General features: G+C 34.1%; 1 protein-coding gene across 1 annotated transcript; it reads left to right on the forward strand.

The window, feature by feature from the left end:
- On the forward strand, positions 1-24955 carry wls (Wnt ligand secretion mediator). The gene is made up of 13 exons (XM_089243374.1): positions 1-247; positions 2645-2965; positions 3128-3258; positions 4858-5019; positions 5965-6101; positions 7496-7536; positions 8388-8515; positions 12067-12164; positions 12295-12358; positions 13423-13566; positions 14551-14634; positions 16000-16150; positions 20543-24955. Exons 1-13 carry the CDS (start codon positions 142-144, stop codon positions 20665-20667), a joined length of 1692 nt encoding a protein of 563 aa, XP_089099500.1. The 5' UTR covers positions 1-141; the 3' UTR covers positions 20668-24955.
- The last annotated feature ends 588 nt before the right edge of the window (positions 24956-25543 follow it).

The raw sequence follows: 25543 nt of genomic DNA on the forward strand, positions 1-25543 counted from the left end.
GTTCGACCGCAACTGAAATCGTTACAAAACAACGCGAAAAACATTTATTTATGACCACTCGGTGTGTTTTGAAGTGTCATTAATCGGAGTTTGAGACTCGGATCCGTTTCGCAAACTCTATTGCCTTAATAATTTATCTCGATGGCCGGAACGGTGTTGGAGAATCTGAGTGGCCGCAAGCTCGCCTTCTTGGTGATGGTCATTACGACTTGTCAAACACTATGCTTCATCATCGGAGGAGTAATAGGTACGAAATAATTAGTTAATTAATTATTACCATGGGTTCCCCCATAAGGGTGGTCGCTGACAGGACTCCAGCCCTTAGACTGGACCCTCCTTTCTCACTGGAAGCTCTGCCAGATCTAATAATCATAGGGGTTCCCCTGTGCACCTGAGGCTCCCGGACACTGCTTCAAGTCCTCTGCATCCATTGTACTTGCTCAAATCAGGCCTTTCCACAAATGATAATTTTGACTATAACCATAGCGTGAGTCAAATAAGTCCCGAGTCATGATACCGGTTCAGTAAAGAATACTTTTAAACAAATTGAGAACAAAATAAAAGGAACAGGGGAAATTACTATAATTTTTTTATTTTTTTTCATGCTATAAATTCGTTATAAAAGAGGCCCGTGGAAAGCTTGGGGGCCCTGCCAAAGATCCCAACCAAGGGGCGCCGCTCCGGGATGTTGGCGGTCATGATTGCCACACCAACATTGCATTGAAAAAAAGGGGGCGACGAATTTGTCTTTTATTTTGTTCTCAATTTGTTTAAAAGTATTCTTTACTGAACCGGTATCATGACTCGGGACTTATTTGACTCACGCTATGGTTATAGTCAAAATTATCATTTGTGGAAAGGCCTGATTTGAGCAAGTACAATGGATGCAGGACTTGAAGCAGTGTCCGGGAGCCTCAGGTGCACAGGGGAACCCCTATGATTATTAGATCTGACAGAGCTTCCAGTGAGAAAGGAGGGTCCCTCCATAGTGCTATTAAGATAGTCTTGACATATTCTTTTCTATTTTTTATTTCTTACCAAACCAAAATTAATGTCTCTTCTGTCCAGAAGTATTACATTGTATGGCAATGCTACCAATGGAGTTGGTGAACAGTAAAGTGATTGTCTTGTATGCGTGCAGATCAGGGTTTAAGCTACGGTCGTATTTTTCACTAAATGCGAAAGAAAATCGTAGAATGCAAAAAAACTAGTAGCCACTTTCGCAAAAATGCATACAGGAGGTAGGCAATGAGTAGACATCTAACCATCAATCATTACATTAGGGGTCATTCAAGTATTACATCAGAATCGGGGGGAGGGGGGTTTCGGATTTGCTGACAAGGGGGGGGGTTTGAAGGTTGCTTACGTCATCAACCACCCTTTTTGAAGATATGAAATATTCTAAGCTGCTGACAAGGGGGAGGGGGTCAAAAATGGCTAAAAATCTGCTGACTTGAATGGCCCCTTAGCATTGTAACATTTTTCTAAAGCTTTTCCTCCCATTTTCGCTTTTTTGCGAAAGAAATTTTTTATCCAGCTTAAACCCTGGTGCAGATGCACAGGGCCATGAAGTAGTATAAAACATTTACGAGGTAGAGTGAAAATTCTGTATAACAATGCCCTCTTAACGATAACTGCCTGTCCCAATGCTCTTTTCATATTGTTAATATATTCAATTTATGTCTTTATAATTATACGCTTCTACAGTCCTTAAATTATCATTATATACGTTTTTCACTATATTTTTTAATCTAACTGTCAAGCCCTGTTTTCCTAGGAGCAGGTTTTTTTTCATTACGTACCAAGTGAATCACCCAGCGCAACACGTCATTCACTCAACAATACATAGGAAAAGCAGTATGAATATTTTCCTTCAGAGGGCAGCATGTCACGCCTCATGCTAGCCCTTTATGTTAGACGTGATTAGCGGAAATCGAGGGGGGGATTGGTTGAATCAATCGCTTGAATGGAGATAAGCAGACGACAGAACAACTGATGTGACACGTTAGGAAAACAAACTCATAGCATGATGAAGTTAAACATTTTTGCCATCACAAAATCTTCTTTTTCAGTTCATATGCCACAAAAATCCTACTCTTAGAAAAGACATGTTCAGCCCCATACTAAATTTCTCTAACATCATCTATAGGGGCTGTTCACTGTATATAAATGTATTGATGTCATAGCCTACACAAGAAAGGCACACATAGGCTATTGCTATCTCTCATTCCCTATACATGCCTCTGTGATTTGATCCTCCCATCCATATGAAGGAAATGTAGGGCCTATTCACTTTTGACATACATGCAGAGTTTGCTCTCCAGTAGATTCATTTATGTTTATTAACCTAAAATTTTGAATCTGCAAGTGGCGTGTTACAGCCCCAAGATATTTCTGGGTAACTGAAATAAAGCAGATAAAGTTTGGCGAAAAATCTTGGGATTGCCGCTGTAAGGATTAAATCTTATTTTCAGTCCTCCGTCAGACAGAGGCAATTTTGCCTCTGTCCTCTGAGTCACCAAATAGTTTTTCATTGTGCTTTTCATATTAAATCTCAAAAATTATTAATTATAATCTGTTTTATTTATGCATATCATAAAGAAAATTCATGTTTAAACTGTGTGTGTTCATTTATTTTATTTAGCGCCAGCACCATCTAATGTGGAACCAATTCTTGGTACAAAATGCTTGAGCGAACGTGCTCTGGGAGTGGGTGATTTCGATCACATCTGGCATATTCCTAGAGGTAACCAAGGACGTAAAAACATCAACTGCAATGTCATAGATGTTGATTTGGATGACCCGTCGATCATCAATAATCCTAACATCACCCCAAACCATTTAGTATTTGCTTTTCAAGCACCGTTGCCAAAGGATGGATACATCTTAGACTATTCTAGGTGGATGCAGAACCTTATTGCGGTTTTACAGATGGATATAGCTTTTTCCAGCCGTAATCCAGTTGGTAATACATTTGTTTAGTAGGCTATGTACAAATTTAATGTAAAATTCCTGTTTGTATCAAGTGTTTATTTATGGAAATCGTATAAAATTGTCTTTGGAAGTTACATAAATTTGTGTTTTTAATAGATTTACTTTTCTAATAATGGCTATTTCGAACTTGTAGAAAAAGATGCAATGATCACGTTTGAGGTCAAGCTAGGGTACAGGAATAAATGGGATCCTGATGATAAATGGACACTCATATCAAATTCCACGGAGACAAGACAGCTGGAATGTACTATTGATAATGATAAGGTATTTCTGTGCATTGATCAAGCATTAGGTTTCACATTATTGGTAGCACAGCAGATACAATAAAAATGTATTTGCCCTTTAAGTGTTTTTAAAAATTTTCCCAATCTGCATCATAACTGCCGCAGTGAAAATCCTCTGCAAAATGCCACTTGTTGTCAAGAAGAGCATTGCTATTATTTTTTTTTGATCTTGCACAGCTGATAAATGCTTCCCTTCCTCTAACACAGAGAATAATAATAAAAAAACAAAAAAGAAAAATGCTATCTATTAGTTACACTGTACACATATTCCTATACTATTTCAAAGTCTATTCAAACTGTCTGTCATTCTATTGTGTTATCAAACTTTGAATGAAAGTCAACTTCGCCCAATGGCAGTTGATCTGAAACGTTCAGAGATATGAAACATATTATTATGCAGAAACTGTCTTACAGAGCTATGTGGGCTTAGCATTGACAAAATAAGATGATTTTATGGAAGAAAGATAACTTGAAATTACTGAAATAAAAGAAATCAAGTAAGGCAAGATTTCTTATCATATTGCCGCTGTAAGGATAAAAATGAAAACTTCAACAAGCATGGGAGATGTTTCTACATAAGAGAGAATTGGGCTCTTGAAGATCACGGTAAGACACTACTCATTATAAGGGATCCACTGTATTATAACTAAATGATGTTTCGTGTGTCAAGAACATACTCCTAAATATAGTCAATGTTTTACCCTCATACGTGACAAGTATCTATGGGTATCACTAAAGATAGGGTCCGTTTTTCATAAGTTTGGGCGCTGGACAAAAATTACTTTTTAGGGCCCTTTACATAGTATAGCATTTTTTGAGGCTGGGGGAGGGGGGGGGGGCTATTCTCTCAAACCAACAAAATTTAAAAATTTTGTTAACATTATTGTAAAAAAAATTTAAATATCTAAAGAAAGAAGATGCCAGTTTTGGCATCCAAAGTCCTGGGCATGTGCCCCACTTCCCCATATGTGAGAAACAGGCCCTGATAAAGGTGCCTGTCATAGCATCATTTTGTTCCACCTTATATTTCCTCCTCCTCAACAACATCTGCATTGATTGCAACATCATAGTTACAATAAATAACTGCTAGGCAGGAATTACGCTACAAAAGTATGATAAAAGATCTTTTACAAAACTTGAAAAAACTACCAATAAAGCTATTGGTTCTATTCATTGGGGTTTGTTACATTCTATTGATTACCAATGTGCTTTTAATAGCTGCATTTTCAAGTTTTATAAAATAATTTTACATAACTTTTATAGTGTAATGCCTGCCATAAGTGTCTTCTTATGCTATTGTAAATTCACTGAAGTTTCTCATACAAGGTTTGCCTATGTTTCCTTCTTGTTCTCGTTACATCTGTTTTCATTTATTTTTAATGTAATTTTTGTTGGAAATATTTTTAAAATGATGGAGGCTTGTAAATACGGAAATTAAAATTTAGCGGATGCTAAAAAGTTTGTTTTTTTTTGGTATTGTATAATTTATGATTTTTTAAATTATTAATTAGCATTAGGCCTATTTGCTTAATAATTATTATTTACTTTAATTTACTATTCCTATTTTATTTTTTTCCAGAAAATCAATGGATATCACTATGAGTGCAACCTGTTGCCATTGTTTGAGCTGGGAAGCTTGCACCATGATTATTATCTCCTGAATTTGCGCCTCCCCACAGACATTACTGGCAAATCTGATGTTAATGCTCATATTGGCCATGTTGATGACATATGGCTCGTAGTATGTTACACTTTTATCTTTCGTTCTTACTCATTTACTTCTGCTGTGTCATCTTATTCAAAGTGTACACAATGTGTAAAAAGATTATCATGGATATATAGTACATTCAAAAGTTACATCTGTTTTCAAAAACCATGTTCATCAATTGGAAAAAAAATTATGAAATTATTTGATATCTCAATTTTGATATAGTCTTCAGTCATTTTTGTTATCTTTTTTCCCATTGTCGTTTGTAATTATAAAATTTTAAAGATTTTTTTTATTGTTAGATTCATTAAAATAATTTATGTGGTCTTTGAATAGAAGAATTAAAACAAAAAATCACCATTAGGAGGCTATTATTTTTACTTATTTTGGCAATGGCAATTTTCACTTTGGGATCAATTCTAAAGTTTCTATTATTGATTAAGCCATTCATTCATTGTCAAAAATTAAAATAACTTATGGTAATTCTTGTCTTAACTCTTTGACAACACAAATATTTGGAATTATGCCTTTCTGTTAATGCAAGAAAGTAATTTTTTTTTTTTTTGCCTTGTATCACTAATCATCAAAAAGTGCTTGAGCAAAATGCTTTCACCTCATCATACACACAGAATAGGAGCAGTTTGAGGGTTAAATTGAGCTCAAGTGCATATCAGCAATTGATCAAAATATCTTTCCAGCTTGTATTACCCGTGTGCCATTTATTTCGCTGCTAAAAAAATAATAATTTGCTATTCTGCTTTATTTGTATATTGTATATTTGTATTTATTCGCGGCCAAATAAATGGCTATCTATTAAATTGAAATCCTGTAAAAAACAGTCTCATAAAGGATAAGTACCTTATACTGTCATATGTATTGAATTAAATTTCTTCTTTTAAAATTTTTTACCCATAAATATTTTGTTGATACTTTTAACAATAAACGGCTGTTGAATTTTTTTTTTTTTTTGATATATAGGTTATCCACCAAAATGGTGGTTTCACCAGGGTTTGGGTTTCTCTGAAAACTGTTTTCTTGCCTATGTTACTGTTCACTCTGGTTTGGTATTGGCGACGGATATCATTACTCTCTCGTCCACCCATTCTTGTGGAGAAGTTAGTGAATTTTTATTAATTATATATGGAATGTTTTATTCAAAAGTATCACATTGTTAACAATATCTGCATCCAGGATATGCTGATTAAAATCATGATTTAAATTAATTGATTTTTTTTTAAATCATTGATTTAAATCAAAACATTTAAATTTAATTTTTCCTTTACATGACATAATTGATATTGAAGTATAACCCCTGGTATGTTATGCATGTTATTGATATGTGGTAAAGTTTGCTACTAAAAGTGTCCTAATTAAAAGAAGTATAGAAGATCTTTGAAAAAAATTGCAGAAAAGTTCAGGTAGCTTCACTTAGCTAAACTGCACTAAATATTTTCTAGTCATGATGGGGCATTCCTGATATAAAAAAAAAGCTAAATTATTTTTTGCATAATGTGTTGAATTCTATGCCCTAATTGCTGATTCAAAATAACAATAGATGTTGTATCAACATAAATACCATTAGACTTTAGACTTTTTCACTTTTTTGTATTAAAATTTCTGGAGTTTGTTCATTGTTTTACCAAAATTCATTGAATCTGCGAAATAATAGAAATATGTAAATTATTTAAGAAATATCATGCAAGGTGGATATTGATCAGTGTCAATGCACCATAATAAATGCATCCATCACTTGCACAAGAAACAATCTTGTCAATAGAATATGTTTAAAAAACATATTCTACTGACAATATATATTTTATTTAGTTGATGCTGAATGACCCTTTGGTTGTACATTGAGTGAATCGAGAAAATTACACCATATGTGTGATATTACTACAACTAAACCACACATCCACCTCGTCCATATTCCTTTGCGTAACTTCTACAAATTGGTATGTGGTATGTGAGATACTGAGTTGTCACCTGACATTTTCATTTTAATGGGGAGAGGGGGGACTCTTATGAATAAAAGCATTTTTTCTACAAGAAAAATGGTAATCCATGAATGTAATTTGGGCTCAACGACCTCTCATGTTACATAAAAACAAAATTTTGCTGTTCATATTTTTTGCTTGTAGTTCATTTGTTTATTATTCATATTCATCAATGCTAAATAAAATTTGCAAGAATAGGTGAGAAAAAGAAACAAGATTTGTTTCAATTAATAAGTCAGTTAACTAAAAGGAAAATAATCCAATTTTTTTTTTTTAAATCATAATTTTTTCATACCTTGTTTGCATCTCATGCGAATGCTTCTACATCACACACTTCTGCTGAATTCACTCTCACATGAATAGTGGGAACAATAGCTTGTGTGTGTGAGAGAGTGGTGTTTATTTATCATTACGTTTCAAACATTGTGTTTTTGATATAATGAGAATACATGTGTGCATGCCTCATTTAATTGTTTGAAAAATGAATTTATATTTTTTTCATTCATTTTTTCCAGGATGCTCTTTGCTTTAGGAATTGCTCTGACAATCTTAAATTGTGAGTTCTCTTATATTATCATGTGCAAAACAAGTAGTACAATGTCGATGTTTTTGTGCATACATGTTTCAAAATTTCCAATACTGCCATTAAATATGTAACATCACTGAAATAAGTATGTGGATAAAATCCTATGGCTTTGTTTTTTTTTTTTTTTAATTAATTTTAAATCTGTGATGTGGTTTCATTGAATTTTTTTTCCAATTTCGTTTATAACATTTTAGTTTGGTCAAATTTAAAAGGAAAGAAAAAGTTGTTTCCAAAATACTGTACAAATGTTGCTCTAGCATAAGGCAGCGGTTCTCAACCTTTTTTAACTCCCAGAGCATTTTCTAGCAGAGCCTTGTAGGCCTATTTTTTATTTATTCATCAAAGCTACTGACTTATTTATATTATTTAAAATATTTATAATTGTTTTTTTTCTTTTCAAATTTACTGGTTTATTTTCCTCAAGCGGCCGCGGAGCCCTTCGGGAGTGCACATAGAACGCCAAGGGCTCTGCGGAGCACCGGTTAAGAACCGCTGGCATAAGGAATATTAGAGATGCTTGAAAAGGTTATGTTGAAAATAACTAGTATCAGTTTTAAGTCAATCTACTGAAATGTGTTTGTGAATTTACATGCTATGGCAAATGTCTGAACTTTTGCAACATGCAAAGTAGCGAGACAACTGTCGGCATTCGCCATTGACTTTTTAGGTGCTTAAATGCACACACACAAAGAATAATAACATTACTTCAAAATCTATTTTTACACATTGATAAACTTTTCTTGAGCATTTCATTTTTTTTCTTTTTGATGATAATGAAGAAAATTAAGCCAATTTTTTTCTCTCTTATTTACCTTGTGTAGTACCATTGGAGTTCCTCACGCTTTCAATTGAGATGCCTTTTATGCTGCTTCTTGGTGATATTAGGCAAGGGATATTTTATGCTGCTTTGCTAAGTTTCTGGCTTGTTTTCTGTGGTGAACATCTTGTGGTGAGATACTTTTTACTTGAAGTTAATACTAGCACTGTTTCTTAACCCTTTTACAAAAGCTGCAACTCCAGAAAACTTTCCAAATCAGATAATAAACACCGTAAAACCGGTCTTCAATGGAATCGTTGAGATTTTTTTTCCGTTGAACACAGGTTTCTGCTTAATAGATGTTCAATTGCCATAATGTGTAAAGTTATGTAACAATCTCGTACATAATTGAAGTACAGTATTGTAAAAATAAATTACTTAAAAATAAACTAATTAATTTAAATGTACATGAAATAATGTACATTATTTACTCTATAGTTAGCAAGTATTTAAGTTTTCACAGCATCTGTGTGAAACTTCACCCCATACTGTTCTTCATCTAAAATGACTGCATTTATGTTCTTTTTGACTTTCTCTGAAATTTGCAATGAGTGTGGTGATATCTGTCATGTCAGGTTCAGTTTGTACATTGCTGTCTATATTTATGTAATCCTCCGCACCAAGGCTGTAACAGGATTTTTGTGTGGAGGGGTCAACATGATTTTGCTACCGCAACCACTGTAAAATTTGATTTTCCCTCGTGAAATTTGCCACCACCTACGTTTTGCCACCTGAGCAATTGCCCCCTTCCCCTGCTTCCCTCTAATTCCAGCACTACTTAGAACTTGCAATCATGGGAAGCAGTTTGCATACAATTTTGTAAGTCATTGTATATCATTTGGAAATTTAACCATTACACTGATTTCTCCAGTAGAAAAGCCTGCTTTACCAAAAAATTTAGTTACAATTTCAGAAAGCAACTGTTTCACTACATGTGGCTTTTCAAAAACCACAGCATTAGATATGGTAACGGTTTTTGCAAATCAAAGAGTGGGTAAAGTAGAATTCGCATTGGCAAGCAGTCATTGCATTAAAAATTTTGATTAAACTAACATTTTGTATGATCCTTTAAAACGTTGAACAGTCAAAGTGTTTGTGCGAAATTTTCCATTAAAGCAGGCATCTTCAACCTATTGCTCGCAAGCACCACAATGCTCCCTGATGAGCCCAGAGTGCTCGATGCTCATGCCCAATTTTGTTCTTGCAAGCACTTGATCAACATTCCGATTGAACACCTCGTACGAATTGCATTCAAGGACTGAAATCACCCTCATTTCATGCATTCACATGTCAAACTTGCCATAAGGGTGCTTTTCTCTTGATGATCAGTACAGGTAGTGCTCACGACTAGGAGAAAGTTGAAGACCTCTGCGTTGAAGGGTAAAGTTTTCTTTCAGTTTCGCGTTAGACAGGTTCCTTTTAATCCAGGTTTTTTAACATTATTATTTTGGCATTGAAATCACTGGACCACCATTTTTTCCGTTAAAGACAGGTTTCTGTTAAAGATAGGTTTTACTGTGTATATGGAATCTATATATATCCTTGTAGCTAGGGAATAATTTCCATCTAATTTCTCCAGGGTTGCTAGTTAAGAACTACTGTACTATCACATGCACATTCGTTTTGCTCTGCATGGTTACTTTCCAAACATTATTTCATTCATGCAGTATTTATCACTTTTGCTATTTTCATTTTTGTATAATATTCATTGCTATGAATATACAGGATGAACTTGACATGTTCTGCCAAGCGGAAGGGAGGGATAGACGAAGCCAAAGGGAACATGAAATACTTTACCAACCCTGTTCTATTTCAAGCCCGTTTTTGGATTATGGTGGAAAAAATGGTTTGAATTATAAAAAAAAATGTGTCAAGTCAGAGAAAACCTGAGTTTGTGAAGTTTCTGAAAGAACTACATGCAAACTAAGCAATATTTAGAAAGAACAGGAAAAGATCCTTTAAAACAGCAAAAATTTTATCAAAATATCTAGATTTAATGGTGAGCTACAAGCGCTGAAAGATTGGCGAAGTTCAAAATTGATTGTCTCCAAATGTTTTAACAGCCAATTCCACAAATCACCCTTCCAGCTACAATCGGTCAAATTTACCAAAAAAACATGTTCATTTCACCAAATTTTCAATGAGTCATATCAGTGTTCTGGTTCAGGTGGAAATGTAACCTTTTGTTTGCAATGTCACTGAAATAAGCATTGTCAAGGCAGACATATTAGTAGATTTTGGCCCGGGTTCAAACCCTACCGTCGCCACAGTGGTGGCCAGCTGAAGTTGATTTTCTGTGGTTCCCAACTTCAAGGAGCGAATGCGAGCTGATCTCCCCCTTTAAAAAGTCTCGCCACAGACCTACAAACAGTACAAAAGTACTTCAACCATAACACATCACTCACTTCACTTCTGAAATATAGATGGCAGCACGAAAAAATCAAACACAACATTACATACGCACTCCGACTGTTAGCTATACACACAGTTACACTTCCGGCGCAACTCACTAGGTAGTAAATCACCCATAGATAGTGATAGACCTGAGTTGTGCTCGGTTTGAAAGAAAGAAAAGAAAGATTTTGGCAACTAATCGATTTTCCCCTTTTGCCAATCTTTCAACGCTTGTAGTTCGCCATTAAATATAGAAATCCTGATGGAGGTGGTGTCAGTTTATACACATTTTGGTCAAATATCTACTTTGTCAAACACTGGTTTCAGTGATGGATTTTGAACAAATGGCTGAATTTCTCTTGAACCAGAACACAGATACGGTTTATTATAGGCTATTTCAGAAGTTGTCACAATAGACATGTTTTTTTAGTAAATGTGACCAATTGTAGCTAGTGTTTGCTGAATTGGCTATTAAAATTTTTGGCGACAATTCAATTTTGAACTTCACCAGTCTTTCTGCACTTGTATCTCGCTATTTAACCTAGATATTTCAAGGAAGATGGTGCTACTTTGAAGGATTTTTTCTTTTCTTTTCAAATATGTACTTAGTTTGCATGTAGTTATTTCAGAAATTTCATAAACTCAGGTTTTTTTGACTTGACATGTTTTTTTCCATAATCAGTTATCTACCATAACACAAAAAGAGTTAAAGATAGGACAGAATTGGTAGGGTGTTTCATGTTCTTCTTGATCTCGTCCGTAATCCCCTTTTGTTTGGCAGAACATGTCACATTCATCCTGTATATAATATTTATTGAATTTTTCAATATTTTTCACGCATTCATATAAATGAAGGAGCGAAGAAAGGTTTGTTTCTGTTTTTAATACTTAAAATTTTTGTTATTATTACAAAGGCTTGGGTGATCAGATTTATTAATGACTGAACAAAAATAAAAAATTTATGAAAAAAAAATGTGCTTTTTAGAGCGTATATTGTATGCAAAAAAAGGTTATGGTTTCAAGAAATAATCACTGTAATCCATGAAAAAATATTGAGAAATTTGTATATAAGTTTAAAAAATGTTTTTCCCAATCACCCCATTTCATATTATTTTAAGCTATAAATTTTGATGGAGCTAATATTTTTCCCTCAATCAGATTAATATATATTTTCTGTGATTTAATTAGGCTGAATTATGGTTTCCATCCATGCTAGTTTTAAATATACTTAATGTTTATGTTGTTAAAAATTTGATTTGGTTTTAATCCGTAAACATTATGTATCACAGGATGATGTGGAGAGAAATCGCTTAAGAAGTTACTGGAGATATCTCACATCAGTTGTGATATGTTGCTTCTGCCTGTTTATATTTGATATGTGTGAAAGGTATGTTTCTCCTGTCTATTTGTTGGTATAAAGTGGGACTCTTCCCCCCACCCCCAGTCACAGCATTCATTTCATTTGCTTACCCTGAATGCTCACAGTCCAATTTTATCCATGTCTTTTGCATTTATAGAGGTGTACAACTAAAGAATCCATTCTTCAGCATATGGTATTCTAAGAGTGGTGCTAAAGTAGCTGTATCCTTTTCTTTCTGAGTCGTTCAAATTTATTGATAAATTATTTTTTATTTTTTTGACTTTGTAGGCAGCATCTGTGAAAATATTTTGCAAAACATTCCGGGTGATCATTTGAAACCTGTTTGTATAATTTTATGTGGACCAGCATAAAACAAGGGTGATGATATCGCATTTCAGGATTAACAAGCATGCACATGTTTATTGATGTTTTTTGTGCTGCACACCTTTAAAAGCATTCAGAGTTCCAAACCATACTTGGTGTGCGATTGCAATATACCCTTCTATCTAGCATCGCCTTCTTCTGTTGTTGGCAACCACATGAAGCCCTACTTTTATGCCAATCAGCCCTTTTGCCCTCACACTTAAACAAGGGAAATCAATATATTGATACATTTAGATTTAGTATCAATGAGTTAAATAAGATTTTACTTTTGTTAATGAAAGTTAGTGCCTTCTGGGGGTTTAAAAACAAAATTACTACCTATGAGGTTAGTTATGGTTAGTGTCGAAGTTACAGCAGAAGCTATGACCAAATGATTCAAGAACCTGTAAAAGTTCTGAAGTATCAGCAATGTGTTTTATCTCAAAAAAGTAGCATGCATGTGTGAATGATTACGCTGAATTTTTTCATACAAAGGAATTCTGTTCTTTTTGTGTTCCTTTGTTTATTTTGGCCTTAATAGCAAATATATATTTCCATTCATCTCAACAGAATCAACTTCCTCTCAACAGATTGACTCTGTTGAGGTGAAGTTTCATCTGATTACCCCTTATGTATATTTTTAAATTTTTGTCACTAAAAAAATTGCCTCAAATTTCCCCAATTCCATATCATATCTTTTATTGTTTGAAACACTAGATTCCAGGTATTAAATTGATGTATCATATATAATAACTTGATATTGATTTTCTACATAGATAAATCTACGTATGATCTATCCTCATGTTGACTAATTGACAGAAGAGCATTTTCATCCTAGTGATACATCATCCCTCTCTTTCTTAGCAATACAAGCTAATATTTCCATTGGATGGCTTTATTATTCTTAACTTTAACCCCTCAGCTGGGCTTTATCATTCTGGCAGGTATTGCTGGTTGCTCGTATTTTCTTTTCCTGTGTTATCTGGTTTTCAAGGTTTTACAGAACATTGGATTCAAAAGGAGTGCACTTCCAAGCATGAGTTCAACTAGACGCATGTACTATGAGGTAAGAGTATAAGATTATTGAATTGAGCTTGAAATTATAAGATTATATATCCTGTGAGATGTTTCTGTGATGATGTAATAATGATAGATTCCTTTGTGTGTATCTAATTATTCTTATGTAAGCTTGTGTGTTCATTGAAAATTTATTAGAAACTTATTTATAGCAAGTTACCACATTCCTGAATTATTGATTCATGCATTTCTTTATTCATTACCCATATCTTATGTCAAAAGTGGCCATCTTTTCAATAACTTCTTGGAATATGTTTCCTATAAAATCAAAAATCGATCCTATCTATTCAAAAAAGATAGGTAACACTGAAGAACATGAATTGATATTTCTGCTGTGGGCAGCTACAAACCTTTCTATACTCAATTCAATTGCTTTGACTCTTTTTAATTTATTTGATTTCAGATCCAAACTTATATGAAAAATGACTTGGACACAAAATGTAATTGCACTGTTAAAGCTTGGTCAGGTTACTTGAAAAAAAAAAAATCATAGCTAAAAAAGCAAATCACAGCCACAACCAGATAAAAAATGTATTTTGCCAAATTTTTCACTTTTGCTGATTCATTGTATCATATGTTAACCAAATAAAAAAATCTTGCATGAGTCAATCATACAAACAACTTTTAATTTTTGTTTTGATTTGGCGGGAAAATTTCCCTGTAATAAATTTGAATAATTGGGAAAACCAATGTCAAATATGCACTGACTTTAAATTGAGTACATCCATAAAAATATCAAAGTGTAGAGCATTGGTGTTATTGTTCATTATAATTATTGTATTGTTCAGTATAAAAATAAGTATAGCTTCTTGTGACAAAAAAAAAAATGTTTCATCTCATACCATTTACTTCACTTATACTGTTTTTTTTTATTCAATTTGTGCTGTGAAATTTTATTTGTTACTATTGGTATTATTACTTGCAAATCTTAATTATCAGTATTTCTGAATTTTAGTTTTTGTCATTGCTTTAGGGTATTATATATCGATTCAAATTCCTGATGGCTGTCACCGTAATATGCGCTGGTATGACAGTTGGTTCTTACATAATTGGACAGGTAAATATTGATGTTTTCACAATTTATTATATTCCTGTTGAGCTGTTTCCAAAGCAAGTGATTTTGCACGAATGATGTCCTTTTTTTTCCAAGATTGTTGATACAGTATTTGGATGGCTGGCTTCCTTTTCCAGCAAAAAAACTTTTTTTTTTTTAAGATTAGAATTTCTTCCTGTGCTATCGATAATTTCTTCCTGTGCTATCGATAATTTCTTCTTTCAAATCTAAAACTTTACAACTTTTGCTTTGAAATTTTTTAAAAATCTTCTCTTGATCAAGATTTGCATTTGAACACTGAATCTACTTGCAACTGGATGAAAGCAAAATGACAATTTTGATGCAACCAGACATACAATTGCAAGCACACCAAATTCATTGTCACTTTCCAGTGTTCATCAAAAAAACTGAAGTAGAAGGGAGAGAAAGAAGTTCCTTTATTAATATACATCATATTTTTAATTTCTCAATTGGAAAATGAATACATTTTTTTACTTCATCTCACACCCAAAAACTTTGACTTAGGAAAAAATTTAACACAAAAATAATATTAAAGATCCTGGTGCACAGTGAAAAATTCGACTTCGATAACACTATATTCCAGTTATCAGAATTCTACTTATCTAGAATTGACTGTACTTACACAAATACAAGACCACAACAGGCAAAATGTCCAACAATATAGCAGAAAAATTATAGCATACAATTTTTATGGATAAAAATATTTATGGCTTGCAATTATGTGTGTGACTAACAACAAACAAACTTTTATAATGGAATAGAACCACAAACTCTTGCTGGCCATGGCTCCCTTTCACAAATTTCCATAATTTATCTGCAGCTCCCTAGAATAATTTTGTAGATATTTTCCCATATAAAAGAACCACTTCAAGGCATAAATAGGCACACAAATCAAACAAATCAATATGTCCATCTCTTCATGATGCATATGTTGAGGAAACACTGCTCTTAAATATATTTTGAGGTCTCTGGCTTTATCAGTGAGCTATCTAGCCCATATTTTTCATTCATGAATGACAATCAGAGCCACCCATTATTGCTTCCATTCCCATTATTTGATTATATTAATTCTTCACAAAATAAAGATCTAATAGGCCTACTTATATCACCCTCCTGAACCCTCAGATCTGAACATTTCCTATCACTAATTTGGTAGGACTTGGAATTTAATTTCGGAAACATTAGTTTAAGTAAAACAAACGTTAAGTAAAACAAAACATATAGCTATGAGAGTTTGCTATTGAACAAATTATAATTCACTGTTTAGATGTCATTTTGATTTTTTTTTTCTTTGATTAGTAATTTACATGCGCTCTTTGCCTTATGAATGTTCAAATTTGTTTGCAGGTCAGTGAGGGTCGCTGGAAATGGGATGAAAATATCAAACTAGATTACACCTCTGCTTTTTTCACTGGTACTTATGGGATGTGGAATCTTTATGTTTTCACCTTGATGGTACTTTATGCTCCTTCTCATAAATTTTATCCTTCATCAGCTGGTAAGTGTATTATAGATGAGCATATGTTTTTTAATTTTTGTTATTTTGTCTTTGCCGGATACATAAGCTACAACTTGCATCCTTCTCAAACCTTAGTCGAAATTGGCTATTAACCCTTTAAGCGGTTTTGTAAAATTTTCCTGACCCACATTATGACTGCCTCAGTCTAAATCCCTAAACCTTCTAGAAATTGCCAATTGTTTTCAAGAATATTTTTTCGATCAAACGAGCTGACAAATGCTTCGCCCTCTTCCTCCCCCCAACACAAAATAATAATAAAACAAAAACAAGGAAGAGGGGAAAAAATGATTGTTTTCTGTTATTTACATACTGTACGTTTAATCGTATGACTACCTCGAAGGAAAGGAAAAACAACTTCTCTCCCCCCTCTGTTATCAGACTTTGAACAGAAGCTGACTCCCGTCCACTGACAGTTGATTGACAGGAGGTGGGAAAAGAAACTTGTTATCAGGAGAATAAAATAACTTATACTGACATCTGGGATCAGAGTTTCCAAAATAAGCATGTTTTAGGATCCCCAAAATAAAGTGGATCAAGTTAGACAAGTTATCTTGCGCTTACTGCTGTAAGGGTTAAAATTTTTTTGAATTTGATTTGTGTTTATTGTATGTCAAAATGCCCTTTAAAAGAGAAAAAAACAATTAATTAATTAATTAATTAATTTAGGTCAATATCTTGAACCATTAGAATTAGGCCGAATAAACTGAAGAGCCAAAAAAAACTGGTACAGGCATGCTTAAGCAAATAAAGAGATATGGAACCAATCAGAGTATGGCGCTGCGGTCGGCAATGCCTATATAACACAACAAGTGTCTGGCATAGTTGTTAGATCGGTTACTGCTGCTACAATGGCAGGTTATCAAGATTTAAGTGAGTTTGAACGTGGTGTTATAGTCGGCACACGAGAGATGGGACATAGCATCTCCGAGGTAGCGATGAAATTTGGATTTTCACGTACTACCATTTCACGAGTGTACCGTGAATATCGGGAATCCGGTAAAAAATTAAATCTATGACATCGCTGCAGCCGGAAAAAGATCATGCAAGAACGGGACCAACGACTACTGACGATAATCATTAAACATGACAGACGTGCACCCCTTCCACAAATTTCAATGCTGGGCCATCAACAAGTGTCAGCGTGCGAACCATTCAACGAAACATCATCTATATGGACTTTCGGAGCCTAAGTCCCACTCTTGTACCCTTGATGACTGCACGACTCAAAGCGTTATACCTCGCCTGGGCCCGACAATGCCGACATTGGACTGTTGAGGACTGGAAACACGTTGCCTGGTCTGACGAGTCTCGGTTCCAATTGCTTCAAGCTGATGTACAGGTATGGAGACAACCTCATGAATCCATGAACCCTACATGTCAACAGGGGACTGTTCAAGCTGGTGGAGGCTCTGTGATGGTATGAGGTATGTGCAGTTGGCGTGATATGGGACCCCTGATACGTCTAGATACGACTCTGACAGGTGACATGCACGAAAGCATCCTGTCTGATCACCTGCACCCATTCATGTCCATTGTGCATTCCGACGGACTTGGACAATTTCAGCAGGACAATGCGACACCCCACACGTCCAGAATTGCTACAAAGTGGCTCCAGGAACACTCTTCTGACTTTAGACACTTCCGCTGGCCACCTAAATCCCCAGACATGAACATTATTGAACATATCTGGGATGCCTTGCAATGTGCTGTTCAGAAGAGATCTCCACCCCCTCTTACTCCTATGGATTTATGGACAGCCCTGCAGGATTCATGGTGTCAATTACCTCCAGCACGACTGGGGACATTAGTCGAGTCCATGCCATGTCTTGTTGCGGCACTTCTGCGGGCTCGCGGGGCCCATACACGATATTAGGCAGGTTACCAGTTTTTTTGGCTCTTCAGTGTATATGCATCTCAGGACTTAACTTGAAAAAAATTCATTAAAACCATTGAAAACCATCAAAATTGAAAGCACACATATATGTGCCTCTTGAGTGAAGAGGAGACAAGATAATCATATTAATACTACATTTATATGCCTAGAACAGGGGGTCTCAACCTTTTGTGTTTCATAACCCCTGCCCCTTCCCCCGGGCATATAAATTGAAAGCCACAGACCTTTTTACAAAATAATTTCAGTACATAGCACCATAAAAACAATAAGTTGATTATTTTCTCATCTAAACTCATGAGCCTATGGTTAAGAACCACTAGCCCAGATCAAGATCTATCATTCTTTCTGTTTAACTCCTGTTGCAGATGTTTATTTTTGTTAGTAGTTCTTCTCCCCCCCCCCCTTTTTTTTTTGCTTCGTTTCTATTTTTCTTATTTTCACATTTTCTCTGAATATTGATGCAAGAAGAAGAAAAAGAATCAATGAACAATCAAAATTACTGGCCTGAGCCAATGGAAGTGTTTTCCAAAAGAATCCAAATTCTATAAATAGCATATGTAAAATAAAATAGGTGAGTTTAGTTCTGTTGTGATAGGTTAGTGATAGGTTAGTTCTGTTGTGGTGGGTTGGTAAGATGCGGAGTTACAGATGGGAAGGGTTCAGGGTACATGGGTTCAAACCCACCAACCTACAGAAAAATACACTTTTTTTTGTGAAGTGGATAGACGAGAATAATGTATTGTCGGATAATCAGCATGGGTTCAGGAAGGGGAAGTCATGTGTAACTAACCTCCTTTGCTTCTATGATTACGTGACTAAGGCTTTGGGTAAGAGCAAAAATGTCGACGTTGTTTACCTTGATTTCCAGAAGGCATTCGATCGGGTCCAACATGGCAAACTCTTGAAGCGTTTACACGAGATTGGAATAGGGGGCAACTTGCTGAATTGGATAGAATCGTGGTTAAGAGATAGGTCGCAACGAGTTATGGTGAACGGGGAATTCTCTGGTTGGACAGACGTCACAAGTGGAGTTCCTCAGGGAAGTGTCCTTGGCCCCATACATTTTTCACTTTTTATCGATAAACTCGATCAGGGTATCGATGGAATTACTAGCAAATTCGCAGATGATGTGAAGCTAATGGGGGTAATCGGGAATGAAAGCGATAGGGAGTTGCTCCAGACCAACTTAAACAAGATTGCAGCATGGGCAAATGAATGGAGCATGACGTTTAGCGTAGATAAGTGCATGATCGCTCATTTTGGTTCGAACAACCCACGGTTCTCTTACGAGTTGAATGGTGTCACTATCCCGGATGCAACTAGAGTCACCGATTTGGGAATTCTCATTGACGAGCGACTTAAGTTTTCTGAACATTGTTCAGCGGTTGTCAAAAAATCGACTAGAATGCTTGGTCTCATTTTCAAAAAGGTCTCTTCGCGTTCTCCTAAAGTCATTCTTCCGCTTTTTCGAGGCTTAGTTCGTCCTGGACTGGAGTATGCTGTAAGGTTTTGGAGACCATACCTACAGAGGGACATAGACTTGGTTGAAGGGGTGCAGAGAAGAGCTACGCGTGTCCTTATTGGCACACAGGGCTTGAGTTATGAAGAAAGACTTCATTTTTTGAATATGTTTACATTGGATGAACGCAGGTGTCGAGGAGATATGATCGAAGTGTTCAAAATTTTCAATGGGATGGATAGGATGGACCATGAACTTTTAGTACACCGCCAATAGACTGCTTTTACAAGGGGACACCAGTATCGATTGGTGAGGGACAATGCAAGGTTATGGTGTCGCAGGGAATTTTTCTCCAATAGGGTTGTTAATAAATGGAATAGCTTACCCCCGGAGGTAGTAAATTGTAACACAATTGACACGTTTAAAAAGAAATACGATAAACATGTTGGGGTAAATCGAGAAGCTATCCATTCTTAGAATAAGACAACCATAAGTATTCTTTATGGGCATTGTATAATATTTTATCATGTGTATATATTGTTTGTAATTTGTGTTAATTGCATTTTTAATTGGGTTGCTGTATTTTTGAAACATATGACAACCATATTTTTATGGGCATCTTTTTATCAGCCACCTCGTTGGGCATTTTGCCTGTTGTGGCGTTGTATTTGTATTTGTATTTGTATAAAGAATGCTAATCCATAAAATAAAGCCATTTTTTAAAAATATCCAATCAATTTTATTAACTTTCAAATTTTATGTCAGGAAGTTTTTTCTATTGTAAGATTTTAAAGAGTTCTTATGTATTGCTCTTTGAAGTTACTCTTGTTGCATCAATAAGAATCACTGTATTGTATTTGTGTAATCAAAAAAAAAAATTGTTATACGTTACGCCAAAATAATTTGAATCATGTTTCCAATGAAATTTCAGAACCATCAAAGGAAAAATTTATGATAATTTTTATTTTTCAATGTGGTTTAGTGACTGTTTTTCATTTATTTGTTTTAACATTAATAGGTTCAAATTCTTCAACACAAGAAGAAATTGAATTCAGCCGTCTCACGACTTCAGAACCTTCTCCATCAGAGCCAACAGAAATTTCTGCTCTTACAGGTCTTGCCAAGAAAGCTGCTTTTGATTGAGTATATTTTGGGTCCCATTAGCATTTTTTCCTTATCATTTGGCATTATAGTATGTTCATATAGGTAGTCAATGAGGCAGCTTTTGTTTTCCTTGTTTGTTTGTACTATTTTCAATTTTGTGATATATCTGAATGTAGAATATTGTTTTTCACTTTTTTTAGATTTGCATTTTATTTTTGAATGGTTTCAGTGTTTCGAATTGACAATCTCTACATATTTGCCTTTTAGTAAAGCTTTATTTTTTGTTTATTTGTTAACTCTGAATTTTGATACTTGAGCCACGGTGAGAGAAAAGAAGTATTCGCTTAATAGATTTAAATAAGTATTTGTGTATGCAAGAAACTAAAAAATTTACCAATATGGCTTTTTATCTTTTTATTGATTCTATAACAGTGAGTAAAATCTGATTTTCTATAAAATATTGTGATTCTTATGAAAATAATCAATTAAAATTTTTTTTTTCTCCACTGTTATAACCATTTGTATGATAAATATTTTATAGAAATTTTTTTTTATTTGTGAGCATTTCATGACATTTTTATTTGTACGTATTGAAATTCACATTATTCTTTTCAGAGGCCATCATATCAATGTTTTCATTAGGTATGGCACTAAGATGCTTGTTTAGCATACACTTGTGTAGTAATATTGGATATTACTCAACGCACATAGTTTTTCCATGCATTTCAAGCATGTTTTGAATTAGTTTCAAATCGCCTATGAAGAATTGAGTAAAATTCTGTCATGCTATGAAATAGTCTTATTTAAAGTAATGATTTGCATATAAAAATGTAATGCCATGTATATATATGTTTGGTGTCTTCCATTTCCTCATAAATAGTGAGAATTTTCACAATGTATTTACTTATACACCAGTATTATATCTCGATTGTGTCCAGCAGTTTGAAAATTTCGTGCATTTGAATATCCTCCGCTCTTTTTTACATTGTGCTTATATGTGCCATATACGTTTTGCTTCTTGTTTTCTTTTATCGAACTTAATATTTAGCATCAAGATAATAAGAATGTATTTTTCATCTTTATGATGAATATATTTTGTATGATGAGTTTTAGGTCCATGGTGTGCAATGTACCTGTGCCATTTTCGTAGTTTTCAGATTTTCTTAGAGAAAGAAAACTCAAGTGATATATGTATGTACTTTATTTACCATTCATGGTTAAGGATTTGCATGTTGATAGAAGAGTTTGAATCTCAAGTTTTTACCGAGTCCATACATGATTATATTGTGTCACTGTTAATGATCCTTTTATTAACATTCTTTTTTAGCTCGTTAAGTTTATGTATGACAATTGTAACAGTATTCAAACTCTACTGATTTGTCTCTGACATTTCATTAGGTTTTTTTTAATCAATTTCTTTAGGGAATCATATTTTTGTAATTATTTTGTGACAATTGTGATGGAAAATCACTGTTTGTACTATAAGAATTCTTCAAAATCCTGATTTAGTGAATTTTTTTCTATCAAATTCATATGCTTGTTTGTAGGATTTTTTTTTTCTCAAGGAGCCTGGCCTAAATAAATTTATTGCATTCCATTACAATTTTTTCCAATAAATTTCATACTATTTTTTTACATGCTTTTTGCCCAATTTTTAAAATGCGAAAAGAATCTGCACTTCTTAGCTGAACTTGGTAGCATAAAATTTGGAAAAATTCAATACAAATTCAGACTTAAACTTCTTGCAGGTGTAATATATGAAAGAGCAATTAAATATCCTTTGCCTGATATAATAGAGTAATTATATATATTATATTTGCCCTCTGAAGACGACACCCATAGTGTGTCAAAATGCATTAAAAATTTCATATTTTCAGTATATTTGCTTTTTTTTGTTCTTGTTTTTGTGAGTTGTTTTTACTCTTATCTGTGATTATGAAATAATTTTTTCTTGCATAAATGTGATTACTATATCTAGCCAGTAATGTGAAAATAAATAGAGATAGAATGTTTCCAATTTCACAAATCAAGTTTTAATCATTTCTACACATGAAAAAAGTACTTCCAGCCATATCATCAGCACTTCCAACAAAAGCACAATCAAAGTGAGAGTTTTAAAATTCAATTTGTTTTTGTATATGACTATAGTTATTGTATAACAAGGTGAAGAAATAGAAAATACCTATGAATTCCCTCTTCAAATAATGTTAGTGTATTGAGATAGCAATAATTTGTACATAAATTTTGCAATTTTAACCTTTTTTTTCTGCAGACATGTATAAGTGAAAACAAATGCTTTAGAAATGTGTAATGCTTCATGCAGACTGCGTGTTACTCACAATTTTTATTCTTGTCATTCATTTCTCATTTCATTCCAAATTTATTTCTCTATTGGATATTATTGATGTAGGCAAAGTTTTTTCAACATTAGAATGGATATTTTTGTTCGACATTTAGCAAACTCTATAGTCTTTATTGATTAAATTTTTTTTACACTGCATTACTTTGAATACTATGCAATTTTGCTTGCTTTTTTATTTCTACAATGTAAATGAACCATGACAAAAAAAAAAATCAAGCATCTGCCACGTTCACTTCTATCTCGGAAAATAGCTGTTCGTACACTTTTCAGGCATCATAAATATGGTTCAGAGACAGACACATTTGCGCAAACACTTCTCAGCATGCGCTAATTCACTTCACCTGAAATCTCCCCACAGAAATTTTCACAATGCTCATATATGGTTGGTTTATTTATGCAATATTGTTGGCCTAGAGGCCTATACACGAAGATGCAGTTGATTTGCTCACAAATATTTTGTAACATTGAACAAGAAATCAGTAATTGTGGGGGAATCAACAATAGCCAAGTGGTGTTTGTTCCACTCAACTATAGTATCAGGAAAGCTGCTGTATTTAAAACAGTCTGTAGAAGCAAAAATGGGTTTTAAATTTTTTGGGGTGGTCAAGTCTGTTGGAGACATAGGAAGGCTTAGTAATAGTATAGCCGAATTATACTGCAGGCATGGAATGTTTCAAACGTCCATTGTAACCTGCCTACTATCTGCATAATTTTTGTATAATTCTTTTTCTTTGTTGCAAATGTTTCATTGCATGATTTTTTCTGCCTCAATGTGCCATATTCCTCATGTTAAGCAAACATAAATCACAATTAAATTTTAGACTGCCAAAGATTCTGTACTTGTGATTGAAATAGCAATTTAAATTGCATGTATAAAAGAAGGCTTGAAAGAAAGGATATGCAGATTAGAAAGACGCAAAGTTATTCTCAAAATATTTATGGTCTCTCTGACTAATGAGAGTAAAAATTACAAGTCATTTGTTGTGTATTCAGCACTCTGAGAAGGAAAAAAATCCGAAAGAGAAAAAATATTAATGTGCAATTATATAGACTGTCTCAATTAAGTTGATTCCAGACTAGTGTAGTATAGCAGGACAAATGATTGTATTCAACTGCATGTGAGAAATCCTTCTGTCATGAACTCACAATGCATCTAAAATGGGTATAGATAGGTTGATTGTCAAATTAAATAAAATTCATAAAATGACAAGTAACATCATTGCATACATAGTATGTGCAATTCTACAATTTAATTAAGTTCTACTCCATTCACCTTCTGTCAGGGGCAATAAAAATCCTAACACGTTTAGGCATAGCTCATCTGTGAGATTAAAAATTAAATTTCTGCGTAGGTTTAAGGGAAAGCTTATCAAAATAAACTCTTTGCTCAAACAAGGTTATATTTGTGTTGCAAGTAACATTTCTTGTATTTCATTACAATTTCAATAACAAAATTTGAAAAAAGCATCACACTTCATCTCACAGATTAGATGTGCCTGATTGAATGTTAAGATAGTGTTTCTCGATTGATTCACCAATCATAAACTTTGCTATGTTCTTATTGTTCATGCTGCAATCCTGAGCAAATATGCAGAGTCATATAATCTATATATAAGTTCTTAACCCTTTGTACTTTTATAATGGCTTCATTAGCAATTGTATTTTGTCAATTTAGTGGTTCCTGTATTCTGTATAGAGGTTGTATTTCATGGTTTTGTACAGTATGAGAGAAACTGGGAGAAAGTAGATTCTTAGGCGCAATATGTTTCTGCGGCTGAATCCCCATCCTTCCTGTATTGTAGTGCCAATTTTTTCATTGTACTTGCCTTGTGTGCTGCTGAACCTTTCTTTTTTACATTATATACATATATATGTGAAGGTGTAAAGGAAAAAAAATGTTCTTCTTGTGTTTATGTTGCCGTCCTTTGTGGTATCTGACATTAAAATGAACTAGATCTTTCGAAACTCCTTTTGGTGTGTTTGTATTAATTTTGTGATAATAACTTATATGAATATGCAGAGCCCTACCATCACTACGGTGGTGGTTGAAGTTGGTTTTCTGTGGTTCCTAACTTCGAGACACAGATACGAACTGATCTCCCCATTAAAAAGTCTTGCCACAGAGAGCGACAGGTCTACAATGGTGGAATTATTCAATCATTACACTTTACTCTGAAAAATTCATGGCAAATGGCAGCACTATAACAAGCATTACACAGAAACACACTTCACGTTAGTTTCACAACACCTACAGGCAAATTTTCCAGCGTGGCCCAGGTTTTCTTTGAGCACTTACTTCTCTCTCTTCATTCAGACACAATGACCGGCAATGATCTGGCTAGGAAGAGGAAGTGGAACATTGATCCCAAAGGCACACTTCCAATTAGAAAAAGCATTCTAATCAAAAGAAATACAATAAACATAGTGGGATAAATTGAGAAGCTAATCCATACTTAGAATAAGAAAACCATCATTTTCTTTTTTTTTATATGGGCAGTGTATTATATATTATTAGTTTTTTCTTTCATGATATGTATAAATATGATTTTATAT

The sequence above is a fragment of the Pholcus phalangioides genome, unplaced genomic scaffold, assembly GCF_987345545.1.
Source record: "Pholcus phalangioides strain wild (caught in Gottingen) unplaced genomic scaffold, Ppha-v1.0 ptg000015l_1, whole genome shotgun sequence".
Classification (NCBI taxonomy): Eukaryota; Metazoa; Arthropoda; class Arachnida; order Araneae; family Pholcidae; genus Pholcus; species Pholcus phalangioides.